Source organism: Phaenicophaeus curvirostris, chromosome 4 (assembly GCF_032191515.1).
Source record: "Phaenicophaeus curvirostris isolate KB17595 chromosome 4, BPBGC_Pcur_1.0, whole genome shotgun sequence".
NCBI lineage: Eukaryota > Metazoa > Chordata > Aves > Cuculiformes > Cuculidae > Phaenicophaeus > Phaenicophaeus curvirostris.
Window position 1 is genome coordinate 71,274,947 of NC_091395.1, and position 24,288 is coordinate 71,299,234.

The window sequence follows — 24,288 nt, forward strand, 5'->3', positions numbered from 1 at the left end:
GTGGAAAGCTGTAACAGTCTTTCAGCTTCTTACTGATTGAAAAGGTCACAACAATAACTTTTCAGCTATTACCAACATGGACTTACTTTCACATTATCTTTACGTGCTGTGCAGAAGCAGATTTTATATTTCCCAATTGTCAGTTAGTTGGGCTATCTCTTTAATTTGAGGAACCAGGAGAGGACTTGGATTCTGTTTGTCATAATTTTACAAACCCGTGTGCAGCACAAAACAGATTGTCTCTCGCTATGTTGTGATTACCCATACTTGAATTGGAAATACCAGTAGTTGTCCTGTGAGGGCTTTATAATAGTTGTTGTCATTATAGATTATTTTATCTTTTTTATAACTTGTATAGATAGCTTTTGGGAGGATATGTGCTCAATGGTGGAAACCTCGCTCAGACAATTAAAGCACAACAATGATCATTAACAGCACTGTTGAGAGCAAAGCATATTTCTTTGCTATTCAAAACAGTTACCTCAGCGTGCATGCAAAACGCTTGCCAAGACCTCAGTTTGCGTTCTACACTATTTGATGTTTTGGTACTTTCTTTTTGTTATTTCAGTGATCTCTTTACTGTTTGCCTTACTTTGCAGACACAATAGATAATAATAAAACATCAGAAAAAAACATTTGCATGTATTTGTCAACTATTATATCAAGTATTCTGTCTGCCATTAAAGTCAGAAGCTTAGTATTTGTGCAGAACGGGCACAAATCTGTAAATTTAAGCATCATCCTTCTGACTTGCTGTTAAATGGGAAAAAGTAGACAATATCTGACAACTGGTATCCTTTTCCCTCGTTCTTTGCAGGGATCGCAGTGTGTAATGTGCCAGCTGCCTCAGTAGAAGAAACAGCAGATTCTACCATGTGCCACATTCTGAACCTGTACAGGCGAACGACCTGGCTTCACCAGGCTTTGCGAGAAGGCACAAGAGTACAAAGTGTCGAACAGATTCGGGAAGTTGCTTCAGGAGCTGCCAGAATCAGAGGGGAGACCTTGGGCATCATCGGATTAGGTATGTTGGCTTGGAGAGCTGTTTCAATGCTCCTGAACAACTTTGCTTTAAAAAAAAAAGTGATGAAGATTTGAATAAAATGGAATATTCAGTTCACTCCTTTCCATGTCAGGCATTCTGTACGATACCACTTTATTCCATATGTTTATATGCCTCAAGTGCTTTCCCTTTAGGCATCATCATTTACTTCAAACAACTTTTCTGTTGTTGATATTCTCCAAATTCTTTGTGCTTCTCCACATCTTCCTGCTGTTGTATTGCCTGGTTTCAGGCACACTGGTTGTAAGAGGAGCACATGCCATTGCTTTCTTTTTCCAGGACAAAGATCCTGCTACTTCAGCCCACTGTCACTGTTTATGTTGTATTTATCATCCATTGTCATATGTGGGTCTGTTTGTACTTTATTCCTTTTACTGTTTTTCACATATCTGAAAAGTTTTTACTGCACTAACAGAGCCTGCAGAGCGATTATTTCATGCATTTGCTTGGGCTGCATCTGAATTTGTATTTCAGCTCAAATGAGAGGAAAAATATGTGCAAGAAAGCTTGAAATGTTTCCAGACCTAATAAAATCACCTCCTTACCTCTCTGAATGGTCCTAAAAGTGTTTCAGCATTTAACAGATGGACAGACTTGCTTGAGTTGAATTAATTACTGTCTGTTACAGAAGAAGAAAAACAAGCAAGTCAGTTTCTATTTAAAAATTATTCAGTTATGTGCTTGTCTTATCAAAGATCTGATAGACCGTGGATGTAATTCCTCTGGTATTCATCCACAGGAATTAACAATATAGTTTAGACAGCAAGGCATCAAACTTAAATGACTGTTCCAGTTACACATTGCTGTCAAATAACTCAAGCCATGAACTCTAATTTTGGAAGCTGAAAGTAGCCTGTTGTTACGTAGTACTCATTTCAATGGGTATGCAAGGCAGCAAGAACATCTTCACTGTCAAAGTGTTCCCTTAAAATATGACTTTCAACAAGTTAGTCATGAAGTTGCTTTTTCAGATCTATATCTGTGTATCTAAAATTATGCTGTTAAACACACAGTGATGTGCTTGCAGACACAACATCTGTACATAAGTAACAACCACCCACAGTGTTTTAAAATGGAAATGCATACCTAGTTTTTGAAGCTTAAGCCTTGGTTCACATACTGTATGGATATTTGCTGGCAATATCTGTCCTGTTGACGTTGCATTTTTTTGTATTGTACAATGTCCAGACTGAGATTAGGGGGAAAAAAAAGTAATTTATTATTGACTTTAAGTGAACTTTGTGTTGTTTTTGTTGTGAATGGTAGAAAAGTGTGAAACAAATGCATAATCAGATTGCCAATATCTGTATAAAGCTGTGTAAAATGATAGGTTTTGGTTTTAAAAAGTATTAAAAGCATTGTGTGTATTGTATATTAAGATGATAATATAATCTGATTTTAAAGGTACACATCTCTTAGTTATTAATCAGTAATTTTCTATAGGCTTTTTTTCTCTATTCCTGCAGTGAAATATTTATAATTTCAAAGAAAGTCAAGTTTTAAAGTCAGTTTTGAAAACCTCCAGTGTTTTTTTGTGCATATATGTGAGTAGGTGCAAAAATTTGAATCTGACCTGTTCTAACAAACTCCTATACAGCTATGTATTAATGAAGAAGATTATGAATGTAGTCTTAGAAGATATGGAAATAGAGTTCGGTTAGACTTTAGATTTGAGCAGTACAGGCACTTAGACTATAGTATATGCTCTTCTCTATTCCAGGTCAATGCAAGAGGCTACCTGTCCCTAGTTTTAGGCTAAAACATGTATTGACACCCACCTTCTACACACTGTTGCCCTTAGGTTATGTTTCTGTACTAGTGACCTCTTCCCACATCTGTAGTTTTGCCTCAGTTTATTATTTTATTATGTAGACATGGCAACATAAACAGTGATGAACCAGTAAGAGGCTATGAAGTAAAGGTATTGCACACAAAACTATTTTCGTTGTGTGTTACCATGTCCTCCTTTTCTCTAGTTCCGTTTCTCTCCTTTCTCATCAATGTGTGGCTGAGATCATCGCATATCTCAACCACAGCTGTGTTTCTCGATTCTTGTCTTAAGCTCGTGGTCTCTTCAGCAGTGGGTTGCTTAAATTTTTCACTTTGCTGCTGCAACAGCTCACTCCAAACCTCCCTCATGTCTGTTCCTGGGCTTTTCTCTTGTTTTGCCAAAGAGAAACACCCTAGCTCTCGCCTATCTCTGTGCTAGGGAATGACTGTCATTCCCTCCAAAGCTTCAGCTACTCGCTTCTTTATCCATTGGTCTAGCCAAGTTTAATGACTCACTTGCCTTTTTCTTTCCATCACCCACTCTTTTCTTTGCTTCCTTTCATGCATATTCCTGCTTTGACACTTGGTCTATCCTGCTTAATCCTATTACTCTGTCCTCCTACTTTAAAGTTAACCCTGTATCTCATCCTCTGCTTGTATTGAGCTTGAAGATAAGCAGAGACTCATCAGTATAATTCTGCGTTCTTGTGCTAGTCAGATACCATCCGTCATTGTTTCATTGTTTGGTTAGCCTGAGCTCCTAAGGGCAAAGCCTGGGTTTCTTGCCTGGGTTTCTTCCTGTCTTTATGAAGTGTGTGATTCTTTGAGTCTTACATAAATAGTAATATCACATCATTAAACAGCTTTCTTTGTCACTTTTAATCTTTATTAGTATCCACTGTCCTTCCTATGTTTCAAGTGATGAATCACAAGCTTGCATACAAAGCTCTGCCTTAAAAAAAAAACCAAACCAAAAACAAACTACCTTTTTCACTTTATACCTAGACATTTAGGGTTTTTTTTAAAAATGAGGATATTTATGAGCAGCAGCATGTAAGTATTTGGATGAATAAGTAGCTGGACCTGGTTCTGCTGTAGTGGTAATTTCACAGCAGCGAAGTCACACTCCCTTCCCCTTCCTAACCAGTTACAAATGCTGATGACTAATAGCCAGTACATTTCCTCACTCAAGAGAGGTGAAACGCCACCAAATACATTTGTCTCTGCATCATAATGAATGCCATCACTCATTTTCTTTCCTCACCTGCTGTATTCTTGCAGCAGCGTCATCAAGCTGGGCCAAGTACTGATCTGCATTATCAGACAATATTTAAGATTTAAGAGTTGGGTGGTATTATCATGCAATAAATGATGTACCCCTAGCAGTCCTACTAGCGCTCTTAATGTACTCAGCAGGAAACATAACAAAACGAGACTCTTCATGTTTCATAGTTCTCCAAGAGATAGGAAAAATTACCCGCTTTCTCCATTACTGTTGCATAGACAGGAGAATGCTGCTGAGTGAAAGCACTTTTTCTTTCCTTGGGAGTCTACAGGCAGGTCATCAACCTTTCCATGGTATCAAGGGCATTATATAAAACTTCAGCACCAGCGTAGGATGCATATTCTTTGTCCAAGGGCTGGGTTTGGGGTCATTGACGAGTGCAGCTGCTAAACTGTCACACTCATATCAGGTCATTGGAAGGTTAAGGTCAGGGACACCTACCAACTGGGAGACCTCGGTAAGTTGGGATGATTTGAGGGAGTAAATGAGTCAGACTGTAACAGGTGACCCAGACAATTTTGAGTCTCTCTTCATGCTTCTCTGTCCCTGTAATGATGCATAGGCTTTGCTAGAGCTTTGTATGAATCTCTTAATTTGTAAAAAAGGCTTTTGTTGTTTTCTGCCTTTTTTGCAACTGTATGCAACACGCATTTTCTGTATTCTTCCCACACCGCAGACCACGAAGTTGATTTAATATTTTAAACTCTAGAATTTGCCTTCCCTGAAAGCACCATGAATATTCACAAGAATTGTATATTTCTTTAAGGTAGAGTTGTCCTGGAGGTGGGGTACTTCCTGTGCTCTTCAGTTGTTCTTGATGTGCTGGGGTAGGTTTGGAACCACCCATTATGCCCAGGAATCTTGCATAATAGAAGTTGTAATAAGACAACACTGGCTGGAAGTACACACACTTGATTCCCAAGTGCTTCACAAGGAAACTTTGCACACATTCAGGAAGGCTTTGGCTTATTAGCCTGGTTACAATGAATGGAAAGTGTAGCTTTAACCAGAGAGTCTGTTGTAAGAGAGTTCACTGCTGTGAATCCCCTCAGGTATTAGTGTTGGGAAGAGTGTAAAAAAGAACAGATGACAGAATGTGCATGTGAAAATGAATGGAGCTGGAGTAAAAGCCATATGCATACTTTTAGAAAGAAGTGTATTGTTTACAGTTGTGTGACTGGTTCCTTGAGCTGTGAATATGCCAAAATTTGACAATAATACAGTATTTGTGCTGAAAATTGTCCAATTCAAGTGTATAAAAAACAGCTCGAAAAGCAAATGAGTAACATGTATGGAAGTGTTGAAATAAAAGATTTTAAGTTTGTGTCCCCAAAGAAAAGCAGACAGCCCCCATCAGACTGGCATACTGTTTAATATTCCAAACACGTCTGTCACTAAGCACTGCAGAATTGCCATGTTCAGGTTAAATGATCAACAAAAATCCTTTCTTCCTGTGGCTTCTTAAGTTTGTTCAAAGAGAAACTGAAAAGCAGAGGGAAACCCTTTCAAGCACAATTGGAAAGAGATGGGATTTCCCTGTGTAAATTTGTTCCTTTTTTGAAACAAATTCAGATGCTACAAAGGAAACCGTGTTGACTTTTTTTTATTAAAATAAGACATTATTCTACTGTGTCTTTTGAAATGTCTTTATTGAACATTTGTAGTACTCTAACAGCATGTCTAGTATGTAGTCTTCTAATCTGAAAATTGTGTTAGTTCCTGTTCTTCAAAATACCTGACTCACTAGATGTACTCAGTCACTTTTTGTCTCTGAGTTTCACTGGTAATGTAGCCAAGAAATGCACACCTCCTGAAACACATGGCATGGAGTTGTGCCCAAACAGCAATTTCAGTCACAGCTCTGAAATAGGACAGTAAGGAAAGTGGAACAGTGAAAAACTAAGGTCAATGTGAACACCAAGTGGTACCACATTTTCTTAACTAGGTGCCATGTGATGGGCTGTATTTACTCATTATTTACGTCGATGGATACAAAATTTTTAGAGACTTCGGTGACAGGATTCTTTTAGGCATTTTAATGCAGAAAGGATGTTATTCAAAATAAAAGAAAATACTAGTTCAGAAAGGAGATTTCCGTGCATTGAGAATGGTTGAGCTTCAGATTAAACAAATTATCTTTTATTGCATCCATTTTTGAGGATTAATTTTATAGCTTTTTATTAAAGCCAGCTGCTCCAACATGGGTAAGAGTAAGTCCTCAGCAGGATGTGTTCACAAGCAGTAGTGTTTTACCATAAACAGGCCCAGCAAACAAGCCTTTGTATTACACAGATTATTGTAGATTACATGACAACATCTGGCATTTCAGATCCCCGGTTGCCAAAGGTGCAAACCTCCTGCTTTGTTTTGAGCAAAGCAGTGTGAAACAGCCCAGATGTAACATTTTTGATCTCAGTGATGATTGCAAGTGGGATGGGAGCTGCCTCTTTTTTTTCCTTTTTCCAGTTGCTGTACAAAACGGTATGATTTGATACAAGCATTTGCAGTAGGAAGGAGGAGGCTACCTTGCACCAGCTGCTTCACATCTGTTCTCATCGCATGTCTGTCTTGTTCTAGGGCGTGTTGGGCAAGCAGTAGCACTACGTGCCAAAGCCTTTGGCTTCAGTGTGATTTTCTATGACCCATACCTCTCGGATGGCATGGAGCGGGCTCTGGGACTGCAGCGGGTGAGCACTTTGCAGGACCTGCTGTTCCACAGTGACTGTGTTACCCTGCACTGCAACTTGAATGAACACAATCATCATCTTATTAATGACTTCACCATAAAGCAGGTAATAATCTCTGTGGACACCTTCCACACCAGTGCGAGTGGCTGACACTGTAGAGCTTGTATTTATGTAAATGGGCAGATTCTCATTTGAAAGAAATTTCTTTCCCTTTGAGTTCAAGCAGGTTTATAACTGATTAGGAAATAGCTGGTAGCTTATGTTTTGCTGTTTTTATTGTCCCTTTTGCTCAGCAACATTGAATTTGTGGAAATAATTCAGTGCTGTTAATGTTGCTCAGATTTAATAAAATTGTGTTTGTGTGAAAGTACTTTCTCTTATGTCTTCTAGTAGCTATTTCCTTTACCTGTGTATTTTCAGGTAGCAATTCTGCCTTTCATTCTTGTTCCTCAGTTTGAGTTCTTTAAATGCAATTTAAGGATTATGACTAAATGGCTCCCCCCTGTGCTCAGTCCTGATGCTTGCAGAGTGCTTCATGGATGGATGGCATTTACAGCATTACACTACGTGGAAAAATGTTTCTTGGAATTGGTACTAGCCTCTCCCTAAAGTTTTAGGTACTATTAAAATAATTTCAAAATGTAGGTGTAGCAACTGCTCCATTACTGACTAATTTGATTGTAAGCTTTTTCATTAAGTGTCTAGCTTCTGACTCCAGCCTCATTGTAGGTAACAACAGGAAGTATAATGCTGAGATGTAAGAACATAGATAGCATGCAGGAAAGATACTCTAAGATATAATAGTGCATTTGGCTGGTTTTTGTTGTTTATATGTGTTGATAACAATGGTGGTAGAACTCTTCAGCAGTGAAATCATTGCTTAGCTTCTGAGAATTAGTTTGCACCTACTACTCCTGAACTTTAGGAGAACTGATGTAATTACTGAGCGTATTCCACAATCATGTAGGATGATGGCAGCATACAATTGATGGTATAACACACCTCTTGAGAGTTTAGGGATTTTGCAGATTCATCTCAACATAGAATCAGGGTTTGTGATTTAAAACTCTAAGAAGTTAAGAACTTAAAAATTCAAATTTCTAAGAGAACACAACTCTGTCACCCTGCTCTTGAACTTTCTCTTTTATTATGTGCTCGGTTACATTTAATGGTTATTACGTAGGTAGATGTTTCTGCAAGCAGACATCTAAACCAAAACTGAATCATGTTTATTCAGTGGGACTGTCTGGAGGCTCAGCAGAGGTCATTCATTTGACAGGGGACTGTGAAGCTTAGGCCAGTGTATCACAGGGAGTTTTTGAGTGGTGGTAGATAAATGCAGTGAGTTCTGGAGAGGGCTCAGGGCATTAGTCGGAGACACAAACAAAACAGAACAGATTAGAACAAAGTGATATCATCTAGAATGAAATGCACATAATAGTCTGTGCTGGAAAAGGTATCATAAACATTTATCTTGCTATTTGTTATCCTTCATGATTAAAGCAAGGATTAAGATGTTAAACATATAGTTCTTGCTTTGGATAAAAGTTTGGATGAAGCAGACTGTATTGTAACACCTGATGTGTAAACTGTAGTAGTTTACACACAGCAGATCTTCTGAATGTGTATCAAAAAGAGTAATAGCTTTATTAGGCTGACAGATATTAAGTCTTGGCCTAAAACTTGTAGAGAGCATTGCATGCCACTTTAGTCCAGTATTGCATGCTCATGTAATAACCAGTTTTTAAACAAAGTACAGGGAAGTTTAGTAAAACGTAGTCTCAACCTGAATTTTGTTTAAAATCTGAAATCATGTAACCTTAAAATGTCTTTGAAAATTTGCTGTCAGTCTTCTCTTTCAGTACCTTTTCTGTTTAATTAGTCAGCATTCTGCCAAGCCACTATGCTTGGCTTTTAGTACCAGAGTAGCTGAGAGAAGGATTTCAGTTGAGTACTCATAAGAGAAGCTGAGGTCATCTTAGGTTTTATAGATATGAGAAGATGCTGCATTTTAAATACAACACGTTTTTAAAGCAGCTATGCAGGTTTAATGTAGATGAGCTTAACAGGGATCAGCAGTTCTAGTTGTAAGACTCTTTCAAATCTCCAGACGTTAAGCGCCATCTCCAGCCGTGTCCACCCTTATAGTTTATCATGAGTCATGTAATTCATTCCCACTAGGTGCATTTATGCAGCTGTGTTTTGTTTGGTTTGGACTTGTCTTAGTACTAGCTTTTGAGTTTTAAATAGTCCTAAAATGAAGACTTAAGCAAGGTTATTAAGGTTGGACAGAAGATTTTATCAGGGTTCACTTTGAAATAAGTTTCCAAGTCCTTGAATGGATGTATAAATACACTAGCCTGTGCCTAAAGCTCAAGTTTATCGATTTGCAGAAGCACAGAAATAGTATGGGTATATGACCTTTGACGAGCCTGTATGGCACGTCTACACAGAAAGTGTGATTGCCACTTGGTTGAGTCCTCCTGGGCTAGTTTTGATCTAGTTCTTGCAGCTGACAAATAGTGGAGATAAAGTGGTTCCCATCAGGATCGTCTTGTGGTTTACTAGACCAATATAAGATCATGCCACCATTTCTTCATTGTTCTAATTCCCAACATTATTATATAAATCTAAAGCAACTATCCCTTAGTTCTGCCTCTGGAAGCAGTCTTTGGTTTTGCTATACAGGCTAAATAATGGTTCTCGTGTAAGCCCAAGAGTCTGCAAGTGGAGAGAGGCAGGGCCACACTAAATCCAGTGAGCTGGCCAGAAAAGTACAATTGAGTTTTTATCTTACAACCTTACTGCAAGCATATGCATGTTAATTGTTTTAATATTTCCTATGATCTCATATAAAAAAAATTCTCATAGCTGACTTTAATCCAAACCTCGTTGTTGTTCATGAATTTGGCATGTTAGATCAGTCTTTCAGAGTAAGGATCCATTTATGTAAGCTTCAGTTTGATGTATAGGTTTCAAGCAGTTGACTTTGTCAAAATGTTGGAGTTTTTTTGCTCTTACGGTGAGAGGTGCAGTCAGTACAAAATGAGATTTTTGTCATTCGTCTTCACCATGTTTACCTTCATGCACAGAAATGCTTCTGAAATCAAAGGCTGTGTTTGTGACATCTGGTAAAAGATGGAGTATTAGGGTGGTTGGAAGCAGGATGTAGTAATTTTTTTTTTCTGTACCATTGCTCTTATTTAAACTGCCACTTTGTTTTCATTTGTGGATATATTATGGTGTAAATTCTTGTAGTTCTCCCCACACAGTGTCGTCTACAATGCTAATCTGCACAATGCACAGCACAGCTTCTCTCCTGGGCACACGGCGTTCTCAACCAAATTCATTTTCATGCCTTTTAATTTAATAATATATGAATTCTTTAGACCTTTATTTAAAAAGTCTCACGAGGTGGAGGAAGCTTGAAGTAACAAAAATAAAGACAACATAGATCTATGTTTTGGCATCTAAAGGGAAAAGTGTTTGAAAATCTAAAAGCATTTATTTTTCTGAAAAATTCATGTAGGCTTTTATTTGTGTGAAACTTGAAAATGACAAAATATGAATTTGTTTAAGAATGTGCTGTAGTTTCTGTTTCATGCAATTTCACAGTGAAAGAAAAAGGCATGAAATGATCTGTCACTTTCATATGCACAGTTGTATCTTTTGATCATGTTACTGCACAATGTTTGAAACAACGCTTTATTAAAAGACACTGATTACAAGAAACAAAAGGTTGTTAAGTGCTGTGAAATAGCATTTCATGTTAGAAGCATCACATTTTGTGATACTTCCTAGTGAAAAGGGAAGACAACTGTTACAGGTTAAACCAGCTGAATAGCCTTTGTCGTAATGGATGCTTTTTTTGAGTAAAAAATAATGCCACAACGATTTTATTTCATTTATTTTTATTTCATCATTCTTGTTTTTAACTTTCCCTAGATGAGACAAGGGGCTTTCCTGGTCAACACAGCTCGAGGTGGGTTAGTAGACGAAAAAGCACTTGCACAGGCCCTGAAGGAAGGAAGGATACGAGGGGCAGCCTTAGATGTACATGAGTCAGAACCATTCAGGTGCTTTTCCTTTTCTTTTCTTTTTATTTTGTTCACTTTCTTATTTTGAATTCTTAGTGCATGATACAATCAACAGCAACAAGTAAATTGAGTTTTCCCTCCATATGGTAGCTAAATATTCCTTAGTAAAGCAACATGAATCTGTGCAGCACTGGACTAATGCAAATGTAGATGGAGCTTTTGTATGTGGTCCAAAGTGAAAAAAGTGACATCCAAGATTTAATTCCATAAAAATAAACCCCAACACAATGGGTTTACTTAGCAGAAATAACAGGGACTTGGTTTCAAATCCTGGACATGTCTTTGTGCCATGGCTTTGAGGGGAGCACTTCTTTGTCATTGATGCAACCCTGGAGGCAGCTAATGTTCATGTCTGAACACTCTTTCAGAAGACAAAGAATTGAGATCTGGTGTGAGAAATAATTACTCTATGACGCTCTTCTGGAGGAAAAGACATTCCAGATTGCCTCTGCAGAAAGCCATAAGTGCAAAGATAATTTAAGGATGGTGGTCAGAGCACAGGTTTTGTTCTGTTTTACCCTTTACTAGGGGAGTAGTAACTCTGCTGTCCTAAGCAGAGCTGGTAGCACAAGCCTCAGTTTTTTGAATGACACTGACAAGTCCAGTCTTTCAGGCAGGAATGTACCACTCCCCAAAGTGGCATTGTTATTGCAGTCTCAGCACTCCTAATCAGAAATGAGCCTAGTTGATATGTCCTTGAGTCTTCAGCCTGACTTCTGAGTTAAAGTTATGAGAGCAGACTGCTGTAGATGAGTGCTTGTATGCGACAAGGCTTTTTCAGTTGTTCAGTCTGGGCAGGGAGAAGTATTAATTTCAACTAGAACAATCCACATAAGTTTTTGAAGAGGAACACATTTGGAACTAAACAGCCGGTTCTAAGGACTGGAAAGAGGACAGTCTCTTGTTTCACCTTGGAGGGGAAATAGAAACTTTAAAGAAATAAGGGTAGTATCATTTTTGGTAGATTTTTTATATCTATCAAGACACAATGCCACGTCACAGATATTTAATCTTACTTACGCATATCCTGCATTCGTTTAGTTCTAAATGTAGTCATAACAATGCAGTAGTTTTGTGCAAATCCAGAGTCTTAACGACTCAAGGGCTCAACAGCTCATACGTTCTTCCCAGTTCAGTTCTCGGATCTGCACAAGCAGACCATTGCACCTACAGGAAGCACCATTTGCTGCATGGAGATGCCAACTGCAGAGATTCAGTTGCAGAATTACAGCCACAGTTTCCTTTGGCTTCAGTGCTGTGTGTCTGTCTGATTGCGGCATGCCAGATATTCTGATGTTTATTGATCTACAGATGAAATCTATCACTCTGCTAATTATGCCAAAATCTGAAAGCTTTCTTTCGTCTTAAAATATTTGTTCTCCTGTTGTTACAGTTGTCTGTAAGATTATTAAAACTGGAAATAAGTAGGAGGAGCAACTTGCCATTATTCTCAATGCCTTTATTCTGTGTCTGTGATGACACTTTTACACAGATTCATTGCTTTCCCTGAAAATCAGTCCCTAAAGTCAATATCCTTCTTTCTGTGGAGTTTCTGTAAAGGAACTGGAAAGAAAAAATAGTCAAATATAACAGAACTATCACAGAAGTAGTTGAGGCTGCTGATGGACATATTTCTTATTTGGAAATAATTGTAAGATCTTTTTCCTTAAATGACTAAATGTCCCATTGTGACTCTAGAGAGAATAGAGCTGCTTTGGCTGATGTAGTAAAGCTGTGATGAAATGGACAAAAGGAATGGCATCCTGAATTGATTTGAGTCTTGCTTTATGCATTTCTGCACTAGAACTGGAGTAGCAGTGGCTGTAGTTACCAATACGTGCATTGGACAGAAGCTAATTTTGCTACTATACATAGGTTCTATCCTTTCAAGTCTATGCAAGGTGATTGTTGCTTATTTATACTGTGAATTGTGAATTAAGTTAACTGAGAATTAAAAACAAGCCCAATGAGGAGTAGAAAGGCTTTTCTTTTCTGTTGTAGAAATTAATCTGTGTGTGTACACTCATCTCTATTCCCTTTTTTTCCCTCCCCGGCAATGTTTTTTTGTCATTTGATCTTGTTTTAAATCTTCATTTAGCTTTAGTCAGGGCCCCCTGAAGGATGCACCAAACCTGATCTGTACACCACACGCAGCCTGGTATAGTGAACAAGCCTCAATTGAGATGCGGGAGGAAGCAGCACGAGAGATCCGAAGGGCGATCACAGGTACCAACTCAGCTTATTTGCTCCTTCACTGCCCATTTCTTTTTAACCAGCTTTTCCATTCTTCAGTTTTGAAAGATACTGAAAAGAACCAACCTTAGGTTTTGTTTGGAACTTGTAAATTTGCAGCATAAACTAGCAAACACCTAAGTGTGTTGTTGGAACTGGAACAGATCATTTCGGAGGTTCGTTGCAGTTAGAAAGAGAAAAGGAGGCACTGCAAAACAAGTACTTTTTCCATGTTACAGACATATATCTATACTTGAAAAATCCACCTTTTTTGTTATTTGCAAATATTACCTCTGTAGTGGATTTGACTGCAAATCATTCAGTATCAAAATGATATCAAAATGCAGTCATTCAGATACTGCAGGTACCTTCCATAGGTTTTCCTAGATGCCCCCTTATGTCAGGAGGAGTTCTGTTGCCTTTATTCAGTTCTCTTCAAATTCTTTGTATTTTCCAAGGTTCATCCAAGTCTGTCTGAGAGAACAGTCTGGAATTCCAGTGTCTTTAAGGCTATAATGTACAGAGAAATAAAGCATCTAGAGCTTGATGTTGTTCCTAGTAATGATAACATCTCAACAGCACGCTCTCTGTGTCAAAACAAAGTATTCAGTGTTTTTTCGGGAAGGTATTTTATATGTTCCTCTCTTTAAAGTATTGCTAAAGAAGCCTGACATTTTAAAGGGCAAAGTCTCTGTTGTATAACTACCATGCAATTGTAAACTGTTCACATAAGAGAGAACAGTTATGTTTTGAATATGCACTGCTAATAAATAAAATGAGAAGAGTGAGCCATTTGGCATTGATTTGAATCCCTTGTAGCCTAAAATAAAAGGAAGGATTTTCGTACTGGAAAATGATTCATTAAACGCTAATGTTCTGTCTTTAGTTGGACTTCGCTGTTTCCCCCTTGGCAATATAGACTGAATGCTCTGCAGACATGAAGGGCCATCTGTGTCACCTTGAGAGTAGCTGAGTGCCAACACATTGCTCTGCCGTACAAAAGGCACTAGCAGTAGCCTTTCCTGGAGACACTGGGCAGTTTGGTTTCACTTACGGCCTGTGCAGAAAGAAGATTCTCCTCTGGATGATGATTAAAGGCACCTCTTGAACTCCTGATCTGAACTGCGTATTGCAGGACTGTTTCTTAGAGGAAACCTAAAGAGTCTGACCATCCCTTTGGTAGAATTATACTCTAGAAGAACTCTAATAGTACATTCATTAAGTTGTTGTATAACTGTTACCTGCTCCCAAGTAGTTCTGGGAGTGATTGCACAAACCAGCATACGATGACTACTATTGATGTGCAAAGAAGCATTAGTATAGGCTGAGATCTGAAAACCAAATAAGAGTCAGCTAGATGGAGCCAGTTTTATGTTAAACACTGTGCTTAGGAAGACAGACTTACATTTTTCTTGAAGTGTGTGATTGTTATCAGTGATTTAAATAATTGATTTGTATTAAAGCTGGTGGCACTTCAGTGTGTGCACGTGGTTTGCAGTAAGATCAAGCTGAGACCAATATTAGGGAGGTGAGAATAACATTGAATTGCAGTGAAACAAATACAGGAAAGATACAGGAAGTGTGTGATAAAGCTGGATGTTTGAAAGTCATAGGGGAGCACAGAGGAGAAAGGGTGTAGAGAGAGAAACTAATTGGAAAAAGGTGTGTGGTGAAGGAGCGCAGGCTGACTACCATCTGACAATAGAGACATTAAATTGTTCTGCTGTTCCAAAAACCATCAGTGATGTTCTGCTGTACAAGTATAAAAATATTAAGGAAAGATTAAATCTTTGAATATATTTTGAACATCAAAAAAGTTAGTAAATAGTTATAACTTATTAACGTAGATACATTGGAAGCATAAGTCATAGAATGTTTTGGTTTGTTTTTTGGTTTTTTTTTTTTTAATTTCCTCTATCTCTCTCCCTTTCTTCCTCCTAGGTCGTATTCCAGACAGCCTGAAAAACTGTGTTAACAAAGATCATTTGACTGCAGCTACGCATTGGGCCAGCATGGATCCTGCAGTTGTTCATCCAGAGCTTAATGGTGCTGCATACAGGTAAGCATGCTGCAGGTATAAAAGAAATACTTTCTTAATTCAGAGGCAGGAATTCCAGAATAAATAAAAGGCCATACTATTAAGAAGCGAAGAGGTTTTGGATTAGGCCCGAGCTACGTTGTTTTCGTAACTGTTGCATACAGGAGCAGGAACTTGTTTCGCTCATTGAAGTCAGTCATACAGCGTGTAAGTACTTTTCACTTTCTTATCTTTTGTGTGTGGTTGTTAGTTAATATCTGAACAATATGCAATTTTTTGTGTATTTTTGTATATTGTATATATACAATCTGGTCATCTCCAGTAAGTGCAGTGGAACTTTGTTCCTTTTGCTGAAGATAATGATTAAGCAGTAAGGTACAGAGAGACTTTGAGTAATAAACTATTGTTATGTGTTTTTGTGGCCTACAGGCTCATTAGAGAACAAATAACTAGTGGTGAATACAGTGGAGTAGCCTGTGGTGATCGTGAAATTATTCTTAAAAGAGTTTTTTCGAAATTATGCATTTAATTTTTAAGCAAAAACATTTGAGGAACTTGATCTATGTATTCTCAATCAACTATGAAAGCGGCTCCTAATTATTAATAGAAAGGGACAGGTTTTTTTACATCTAATATGTATGTTCATTAGCTACTTTATTTGCTTCAGAGACTTTCTCTGTCCTTTTATCCATAGCAGCTGTTCTAGCAGCGGATGTTTCCTAGTAGCCAGCTTCACACAATTCTTATTTATGAAAAACATCTGCAGTTTTTTATCTTTCAATATGGTATTTACTCATAAATAGGATGAAAGTGGCTGAGAAAGCTGCAACAGCTGCTTCCGTCAGTGCCCTGAGGGAAGGGACAGTGCAGTCCTTTCATTATTTTTTTATATCTCTTTGTCCTAATCTTTCCACTGTCTTTCTTCATACATCTTTCTTATCTTCACAATTCTTTAGGAGGGCTATCCCATTCTTCTATTAGGTATAGGTTTGGTTTGGTTTTTTGTGTTTTCCCATATAAGAACCCAGCTGTGCACTGCTGAGAAATGAAGCAAAGCTCTTGTGTACCAATGACTTCTGAAAGTCTCATCAGAAATTCGATACACATGTGTATATCTCACATCATGTCAAGATGTGTATTTCTGAAAGAAGTACCCTTAGCCCAAAGTACCTGAAGGAGAGTGTGTGTATTTGCTTAAAAGAAAAGTTCAGAGCTGAGGGCAACTGAGGTAGTACTGAATGGGGGATAATAATAACAACCTCATCGTGGCAGTTAGGAAGGGGGTTGTGTGCCCAAATGTAATGCAGTTGGTTGGTTTCATTTCAGGAGTCACAAGTCCAGCAGAAGCAGGCTTCACAGCTAGAAATGGATTTTAACTTAGGGATGTTTTGGGAGTTAGTGATTTACAAGGTAAAGACCATATGTATTTAATTTTAGCAGGATAAGCACAGAGCTGAATGCCTTTTTTAGACATTGTTTCAGTCTGTCTTTCCAATAAGGAAAATACATCGTAAATAAATTCTGACTTCACAGTTACTTTCAAATGCAAAATAAAACATTTTGGGAATTTTGAGGGAGACATTAAGTGTAATTCAATAAATATTAAAAGCTGGTTTTTGGAGGAGTGCTAGAATAGTGTTTGAGTGTGGGTGAAGGCAGTTATTTAATGCAGTATAAAATATGCGGAACTCGAAGCTCAGGCTTTATGAAGAAATTGGTTTCAGTAGCAGTGTTTGCTGATGCTTAATTCCTACCTGGATTAAGTACAGAATTTGAATTGATTGTTGAAAAGAATTTTTTCTGTCCTCTCTTTGCAATCCAAGATTACATTCAGCTGGCTGAGTTTTTGAGTCTTTCACAGACAGTATGATGTTTCAGATGTGCTAATAACTGCATCATAGCTGGGTAATTGCATTAGAAGATAAGACCTGGGATAATAATTTATATGTTAAAAAGTGCGAATAGCTCTTCTGGTGAACTAAAACCGATGAGGCTGTTTTATTCTAGGTATATCGTTTACTTGTAATTTTGAGGTAGGATAGAACTCTTGAATTATCAGATATTATCACAAGCAGAGAACATTTGAGCATTCATCAGCAGAATATAATCTAGATCTCTCAATATCATCATATTCTGTGGAAAACAAAACCATTTACTGTGTGAAATGCAAGACACCCTGTCAGCACAAAAGGTCAAGGAAACTGAATGTATCCCATGACTTAAGATTAATGATATTTCTGAGAAGGAACTTTTTGTGATGGTCTTGGTGCATCACCATAGTATACCCTGCTTTTGTGTTATGACTGTACATTTGTTACTGATGTGCCTGTTAAATAACCCCTTGCCATTTCATGTATCATAGAGCGTGTAGGTTATAAGCAAAGTGAAATTCAGCAGGCAGTAAACAGTGATTGTGCAGTTTTTAGACATCTTGACATATCTTACTGCATTCTAGCAGGTAGAAGGTGAGAATGTCCAGGTACTTAAGAAGTATGTGGATGAAAGTAGTTAGATGTTGGCAACTTAGGAGTGATTTCATATTGAGGTATTTTATTTCACTGGTTATTTTCAGACCGTAACATAAGATAACAGCATGTACTTAAATTTTTAAGGTATTTTGGGGCAGACTTAGTTTCTTGAATGTATGTTATCTGTATTTTGGCTACTGCTGCTGTGTAGCTTCAGGACAAGAAAAACAGTTGTAGGGTTTTTGGATGTTACTAAAAGTCCATAGGAAGCCCGTGTCTGAGGAGAGGTGCTGGCAGGTAGAGTCCCAATTATTGTAACTCAGTGTCCAAGGGGAATATTTTTATATACAGAAAGAACATCTGGAGGTAAAGCAGGATTACAAATGTGTAGTTTGAACTGCTTAGTGTGCTCAAAATGTAACTGTTAATGCTTCCAATCCAGCACCATCCATTTTCACAAAGGGAGGCTCCGACTTTTCTTCCTGAAGGGGAAACAGTTGTAGAATTTGCATTCTCCTTGATTTCTCCCAGTTCAGGTCTGTTGATGCTCACAGTATATGTTGTTAGAAAGTAGAGGTTCTGTGTTGGAAGCAGTTGCTGTGTTGGACTTTTTCATATGAAAGTTTTTATCATGTCATGTTGTGATTTTTTGCAAAGCACCTAGAAAAACAGGTGTGCTGTTTCAAAATGAAATCTGAGTAAGTAGAACAATACTCAGTCTAACAGATTTCATAGAATTTGAAGCAAACATGATTAATAAGATTCAAATTGAGGTACTGAAACAACTAATTCCATTAGCGACTGCAAATTAATTCTAAGGAACTTCTTTGGAGAAGTAATTGGCGTGGGAAGCCCTGTAAGTATATGTACAGTTGGGATCAAAGTTCTCTGCCCTGCAGGTGGTGTGATCTTTTACATGCTTATTATCCATCCCAGAATGCAATCAGTGTTATAGTCTGTAGGAATTTTTCCCAGGATGACCAGACTAGTGTATAGTGTTTTCCTCGTTCCTGTGCTGTGTCAGATAGCCGTGCTGAGCCCCTCTGGCACAGTGTTTGCAAAAAGCAGTTTCCATGATGCTTATGTGGAGGAAGAAAAAAGAACAAGTAAATGTGCTTTCATCCAGCTTTTTTTTTATCTTCTGACTTACGCAGGAGTTCTGCACTAATTTTCTGTCAGTTTGACTGAACTTAGAATGCACAGAACAAATGTGTTACTTCAGAAAGGATGCTGCTGAAATGGGGTGAAATTCCCTGATGCGTTCAGTGTTGGACTCTTCTGTTGTTGATTTTCTTTTCGTTATAATGTGATATTTGAAAAAGCTTGACAAGACTACAAGTGCCTTTTCTCCCCTCTAGTTCTAAGTGAATACTGGGGTGGCAAATGCCACAGTGAGTGGTAGGTTTGTGTGTTTAGGCCTTAAAATGGATAATGCATGGCGTGAGCAGAGAATATGGCAAGAGAGAGAAGGAGCTTTATGATGAGGAGGGGAGGCAAGGAGCCAGTGTTAAGTGGTCAGCGTGATGTAACTTGCAAATGGGTAAAAAGAAAATATTTTTGTTAGAAGTGTTCATGTGTAGCTGTTTGTGTATAGCACTGTGTTCATCAATTACATCAGAACTTCAGCATCGAAACAGTAGATTCACAAGATATTTTTTTTTTAGCCTGATAATATCAGAGCCATCTTAAACCCAGGCTGAATCAGAGCTTTTTTTTGGTTGAATTCAGAAAATGCGTAGGCCTTGATGTTCATCCAGATGGAGTCAGAAGTCTTTGAAACCATCCATAGTTCTTGTGTTTGCATCTGTCTTGCATTCTGCCTAAAGCACTTGTCCTCTGTGTAACTACTGCTTGTTCTCTTTCGAGCAAGTACAGTGGCAAGTTTGCTGCTGAAAAACTTACTCAGGTGCAATAGGATTGAATGTCATCATTTGTGGATCTGAGTTGCTCTTTTGGGGGCTATCAGAAAGCTATGACTGCAAGATCAAAGAAATACTTTTTCAAACCACAGCAACACAATTTAAAATTTTCTACATGAGAATGAAAGAGGAAAAAAAATCCCCAAAGGTCAACTTGAGGAAAAGTCACAGAGGACAGATGGGTTTTGCACAGACCTAGCCTGGATTACTTCTTGAGGTGTACTTTGAGAGGAGTAATACTTCCAGGTTATTTCTGTTGCTGTGTTGTCACTCATGCTATTAAATTTGAGATTGAAGAAACAATCTAGCAAACCTTTTTCTTATTTAAGTAAAACATAGGGGGTTTTTTTATTATTTATCAGCATCTATGGCATCTATACACATGGCATCTTATCTGGAGCTTAACAAACTGTCTTTCTTACTAATCAGGGAACAGAAGAAGCATCTCTGTAGCCTTTGAAGTGGGCTAGGTGGGCTTTCCTGTCAGTCATATCTTGGTTTTAAAGTATGTTCTTATTGTCTTCTCCCAGCAGGTATCCCCCAGGTGTTGTAAGCGTGGCTTCAACCGGCATACCTGCAGCAGTAGAAGGAATAGTCCCCAACCCTATGTCTTTATCACACGGCCTCCCTGCTGTAGCCCACCCGCCTCATGCTCCTTCTCCCGGCCAAACTGTCAAACCAGAAGCTGATAGAGACCACCCAAGCGACCAATTGTAGCCTATGAAAACAGCATTCCCCAACATCAGAGATTGCAACTTCAGTGTGCGGAGAACAAACAAACAAAACAAAACCCTGGATTTTGATTAAAAGCAAAATCATGAACTTACAGGAGGAGACGATTATTGTTTTAGAAACTGGTCCAATATACAGTGTAAAAGGAAAAGGTGGGAGACAAAAAGAAGATTTGGAAGCATTTTTTTCCTCCGTATAAATTGTAGTTTGTCCCTGTCCAGTGGACTGATTCACTGTTTCTGTGTCCTATGGGTTCTTTGTTAAGCAAGAGAAGTTAGTAGTTAATTATATCATGAATGTACTTGTCTGTGTACAGTTTTTAGAACACGAAAAAGGGTTTGTTTGCTTAGCTGTCAACAAGGAAAAACATAAGGGAGGCATTCAACAAACCAATTTTGAGATTAAAAATCCTTTCTTTTATATTTTAAAACATGCCCAAAAATGAGGCAGTTCGCAAACTTCTCAGGACAATGAATTTTTCCCATTTTTCTTTCTACGCCACACAGTGCATTGTTTTTTCTACCTGCTTGTCTTATTTTTTAGAATAATTTAGTAAACAAAAGAAAAACAGTTTCTCCTAATTTTGGCATGAATTCCCTTATTTCAAAAGGAAGACAACCTTGCAAAGAGATTTTGAGGAAAAACTAAAAGGTTTTGTATAAACGAGCATTGTGCTTTTTGTCACCAGTTAAAGTATATATTATTGGTGGTATGCGAAAAAGGCACTAGACTACTGAAAAGTAGCAGCATTTCATTGCCTACATTGATTCCTTCCTGGTAATGTGGTAGGCTAGCAATATTTTTGGTTAAAATCATGTTTGTGACTGTAACCATTTGTATGAATTATTTTAAAGAAATAAAAGTCCCAGACAAATATCATATGTGTAAAAATTTTTATTTCTAGTAACTGTTTATTCAACTTTTATTAGGTTTCTTAGCTGTAATTTTTAAACAGATGCTGTCAAGTATTTCATTTCTAGCTTTACTTTGCTCTCTGTTGTTTGTAATACTGTCTTGGAAGCTTGAAAAATAAAAAAAAAAATTTCTTTCCATACCATTTTTTCCCTTTACATTTTGTAAATGTTGACCTTTTTTCCTGTCTTTCTAACGGAGTTTGAAATTAAGATGGATTTTGATTTGTACACCAGCATCATCAGCTACAATATGGTAACAGCATTTATGCCACCACTGTGGGCAGAGCAGAGGAGGTACAACAGCAACACAACGATAATAATAAACATCTTTTGCCGAAGTCCAACATGAGAAGTGTCCATTGTTTTATTTGCTTTTGTGATGCTGGAGGCATGCAGCAGGAAATAATTGTATTTGCTGTATTGAAGGAGTTTGTTTCTTCGTACCGAGGCAGAAGTGTTGCTAAGGCAGGTTGGGTTTCAGCTAGAAGCTCCTTTGGCTTTTCCTGTGCTCCTGGATAAGATGTCCTTCATCCCTACGGAATTTAAAAAAGGAAAGGCTAAAGTGTAGCTGCTGCAAGAAGGAAATCCAGGATGGGCAAAAGTGAACCTGGACGTAAACCGTAAACCTCCTCAGCATCTCTTGTCTATTTGTTCACTATTAATCTGAATGAGTAGCTGTGAACTTAAGGTTAGTGAGTGATTTTTTTTTTTTTTTTTTATGGCACCTGTGAAAAACTTCTGTCCCCCATTCCTGCAGCTCTACAGAGTGGCCTCCTTTTTTGTTAGTAAAGTTTTAGGAGGCTGCAAATCAAGAAAGGCTGAAACTTGTATGTCTGTACCCAAGGAGCACTACCATAAGGTGAAATTTTGTCTCCATGGGAGAGTAGAATGTTTTGGTATTGAACATTTAGAGCCCAAAGTGTCATCTTTTCCCTCCATGGAACATAACAGAAAGGAGCCTTAAAGCTGCAAGTTAACCCAGTAAAGACGCTAACAGCTTTGTGGCCAAAACACCTGTGAAAAACCATGTGGTCCCCTTCAGTTGAAGTGGAATTTCGTATTTCATTGGTAATTCATGTGTTAAGATGTTGCTTTGTCGGGCTGAAGATGCTTCTTTAACATATGTGAAATAAGCATTTAACACCTGACTGCACAGAATCGCTGACAGTCTCGTTTGCAATAAAATAGCCTGAGGAAAACCAGGAGGGTGGGTTTTTTTCCTCCTCTTCTCTTGCATCAGTTTGGACATGGCTTATGTCAGTCAGCTTTGTTTCCAGTGAGCCAAGATACTGATGAACTGATGTTGGAGGCACCAGTATTTATTATGGGCATGTCTTGGGCTCAGTTCTGAAGCTTGCTGTCCTTCAGCTCCATGTTTTTGAGCTTGGGCACAGTTTTTCAGGATTTGAGCCTGAAATACTGCACTGATAGATGAAATAGGGTGTTGCCACACTGTGGTGGTGGTGACGTGTTCAATATTTTTATGCTACTGCTTGAAATCTGACTGATGGAGAGTAATCCAGTGTCCTGCTTTTGTTGGAACAAGAATAAAAAGCCACCCCAGCAGTGACAAGGCTGGTGGTTGCTGATGGGTTGTCATCTGAAAAGCTGAAGTAAAGAATGTAAAAAAATAATAATAGAAAAGGTTTGGGATGAGTGACTAATTGGAAAAAGTATTCTGTAATAAACAAAGGCTATTCTGCCAGACCAGCGTCTTGTCTTTTACGACTGCTTTTATTGGGTAGTGGAAATGTGGTTAGATTTCCTTCATCTGATAAAGGATTTGCTAAACGAAGTTCAAACAGAAGAAGATGCAGGTAGTGGGATATAGTAAATTGGGGAAGACAATGGTAGAAGAGCACCAGAGGTGACACGAGGCGCAATATTGGAAGATGAAAGTAGAGGTAATCGAAGTACTGGCCTTAAGCAGGCTTTTTTTTTTTTTGGTGGTGGTATTTGCATTGAGGATCTTGGCTGAGTAAAGAGGCCAACCAGGCTGAAAGTGCTGCTGTTTCAAAGATTGTAGGAATTGCTACTTGAGCCTGCACAGTGTGGGCTGTTAGAAGCAGAGAGTTTTGCACGTGTAAAATCAGGTAATTGCAAGTCAAAACAAAAACGTGAGAAAAAGGAGCTGTAAGTGTTTTCCTATGGTGCTTGTGGCTGTGGGGCAGCCGTGGAAAAGATGTGTTTGGCACAGTATTTTTGGAAAGAATGAGAGTGGATAACAGGTGCTACGCAGGATGTGAAACAATTGATGTGGAGTTTTGGTTGTGGGTTTTGAAAGGAGGAGCTTGAGCTGAGGTCATGGCAAAGGTGAACTGCCAACCTGACCGACGGTGTGGAGGGCTTATTGTGTGAGACAAAATAAGAGTAACTTGGCTTTTCCAGCTTAAAGCAAGAGCTGAGTTGGGTAAATGACTTTAAATAGTAAATGCTGGGGAGGAAAGAGAAGTGTTACAGAAATGCTGGTATTTGAGCAGAGAAGCATGAAATGGGGTTTAAGAAAAGATCTCTATCAGCAGGGAGCTCCTGGGAAAGGTTTCCAGTTGGAGTGTCTGGGAGTCAGTCCTGAAGTCCCTGCAGCTTGGCTTGGGGTTTTTGTTTTGGTTTTGTGTTTCGGGTTTTGTTAGTGGTTGGTTTGGGTTTTTTATATATAACTTTATTTTTACAACTCAAAATGTGAGAACATTGTTCCAAGGTCATACAAGGTTGCTACCAAACCAAGAACTAGAGGCCTTTTCTATTCAGGATAAACCACTTCAGCTTCCTTTGTAACAAGCCTCAAGGCTTGTTCCTTTTGTATATTATTTTTTTGAGATAGTGCCTTATTATTTTCTAGTCCAGCCTTTTACCTCCTATGATTAAGGTTGGTTTTCCAAATGACAGTGACTGCTGTAGTCTGACTGTTACCAGCTCACTCCTTGCCTCAGACTGAAGGACTTTCTTCTCGTGTTGAACCTCAGTGGATGCTTTAGAAATGTCACTTGTTCTGCTTGAGGAAGGCAGCACTGCCACTGTTTCTTTTATTCACTCCACTCCAACCTTTCTACCTTTTGTAAACTGAAAATGAAAAAAAAAAAAAG

The 24,288-nt window shown here is 38.3% G+C and overlaps 1 protein-coding gene across 9 annotated transcripts in view; it reads left to right on the forward strand.

Moving 5' to 3' along the window:
- The window catches only part of CTBP1 (C-terminal binding protein 1), a 249,605-nt gene extending 228,262 nt beyond the window's left edge, over positions 1 to 21,343 (forward strand). For 8 of the 9 annotated variants that reach the window (XM_069856487.1, XM_069856494.1, XM_069856496.1 and 5 more), the window contains 6 exons: positions 818 to 1,024; positions 6,696 to 6,910; positions 10,751 to 10,881; positions 13,001 to 13,128; positions 15,076 to 15,193; positions 20,090 to 21,343. In XM_069856487.1, the coding sequence (XP_069712588.1) occupies positions 818 to 1,024; positions 6,696 to 6,910; positions 10,751 to 10,881; positions 13,001 to 13,128; positions 15,076 to 15,193; positions 20,090 to 20,276 (986 nt within the window). In that variant the 3' untranslated portion in view covers positions 20,277 to 21,343. The remainder of the gene's footprint in view (positions 1 to 817; positions 1,025 to 6,695; positions 6,911 to 10,750; positions 10,882 to 13,000; positions 13,129 to 15,075; positions 15,194 to 20,089) is intronic. The other variant, XM_069856488.1, reaches the window with a different exon arrangement.
- The last annotated feature ends 2,945 nt before the right edge of the window (positions 21,344 to 24,288 follow it).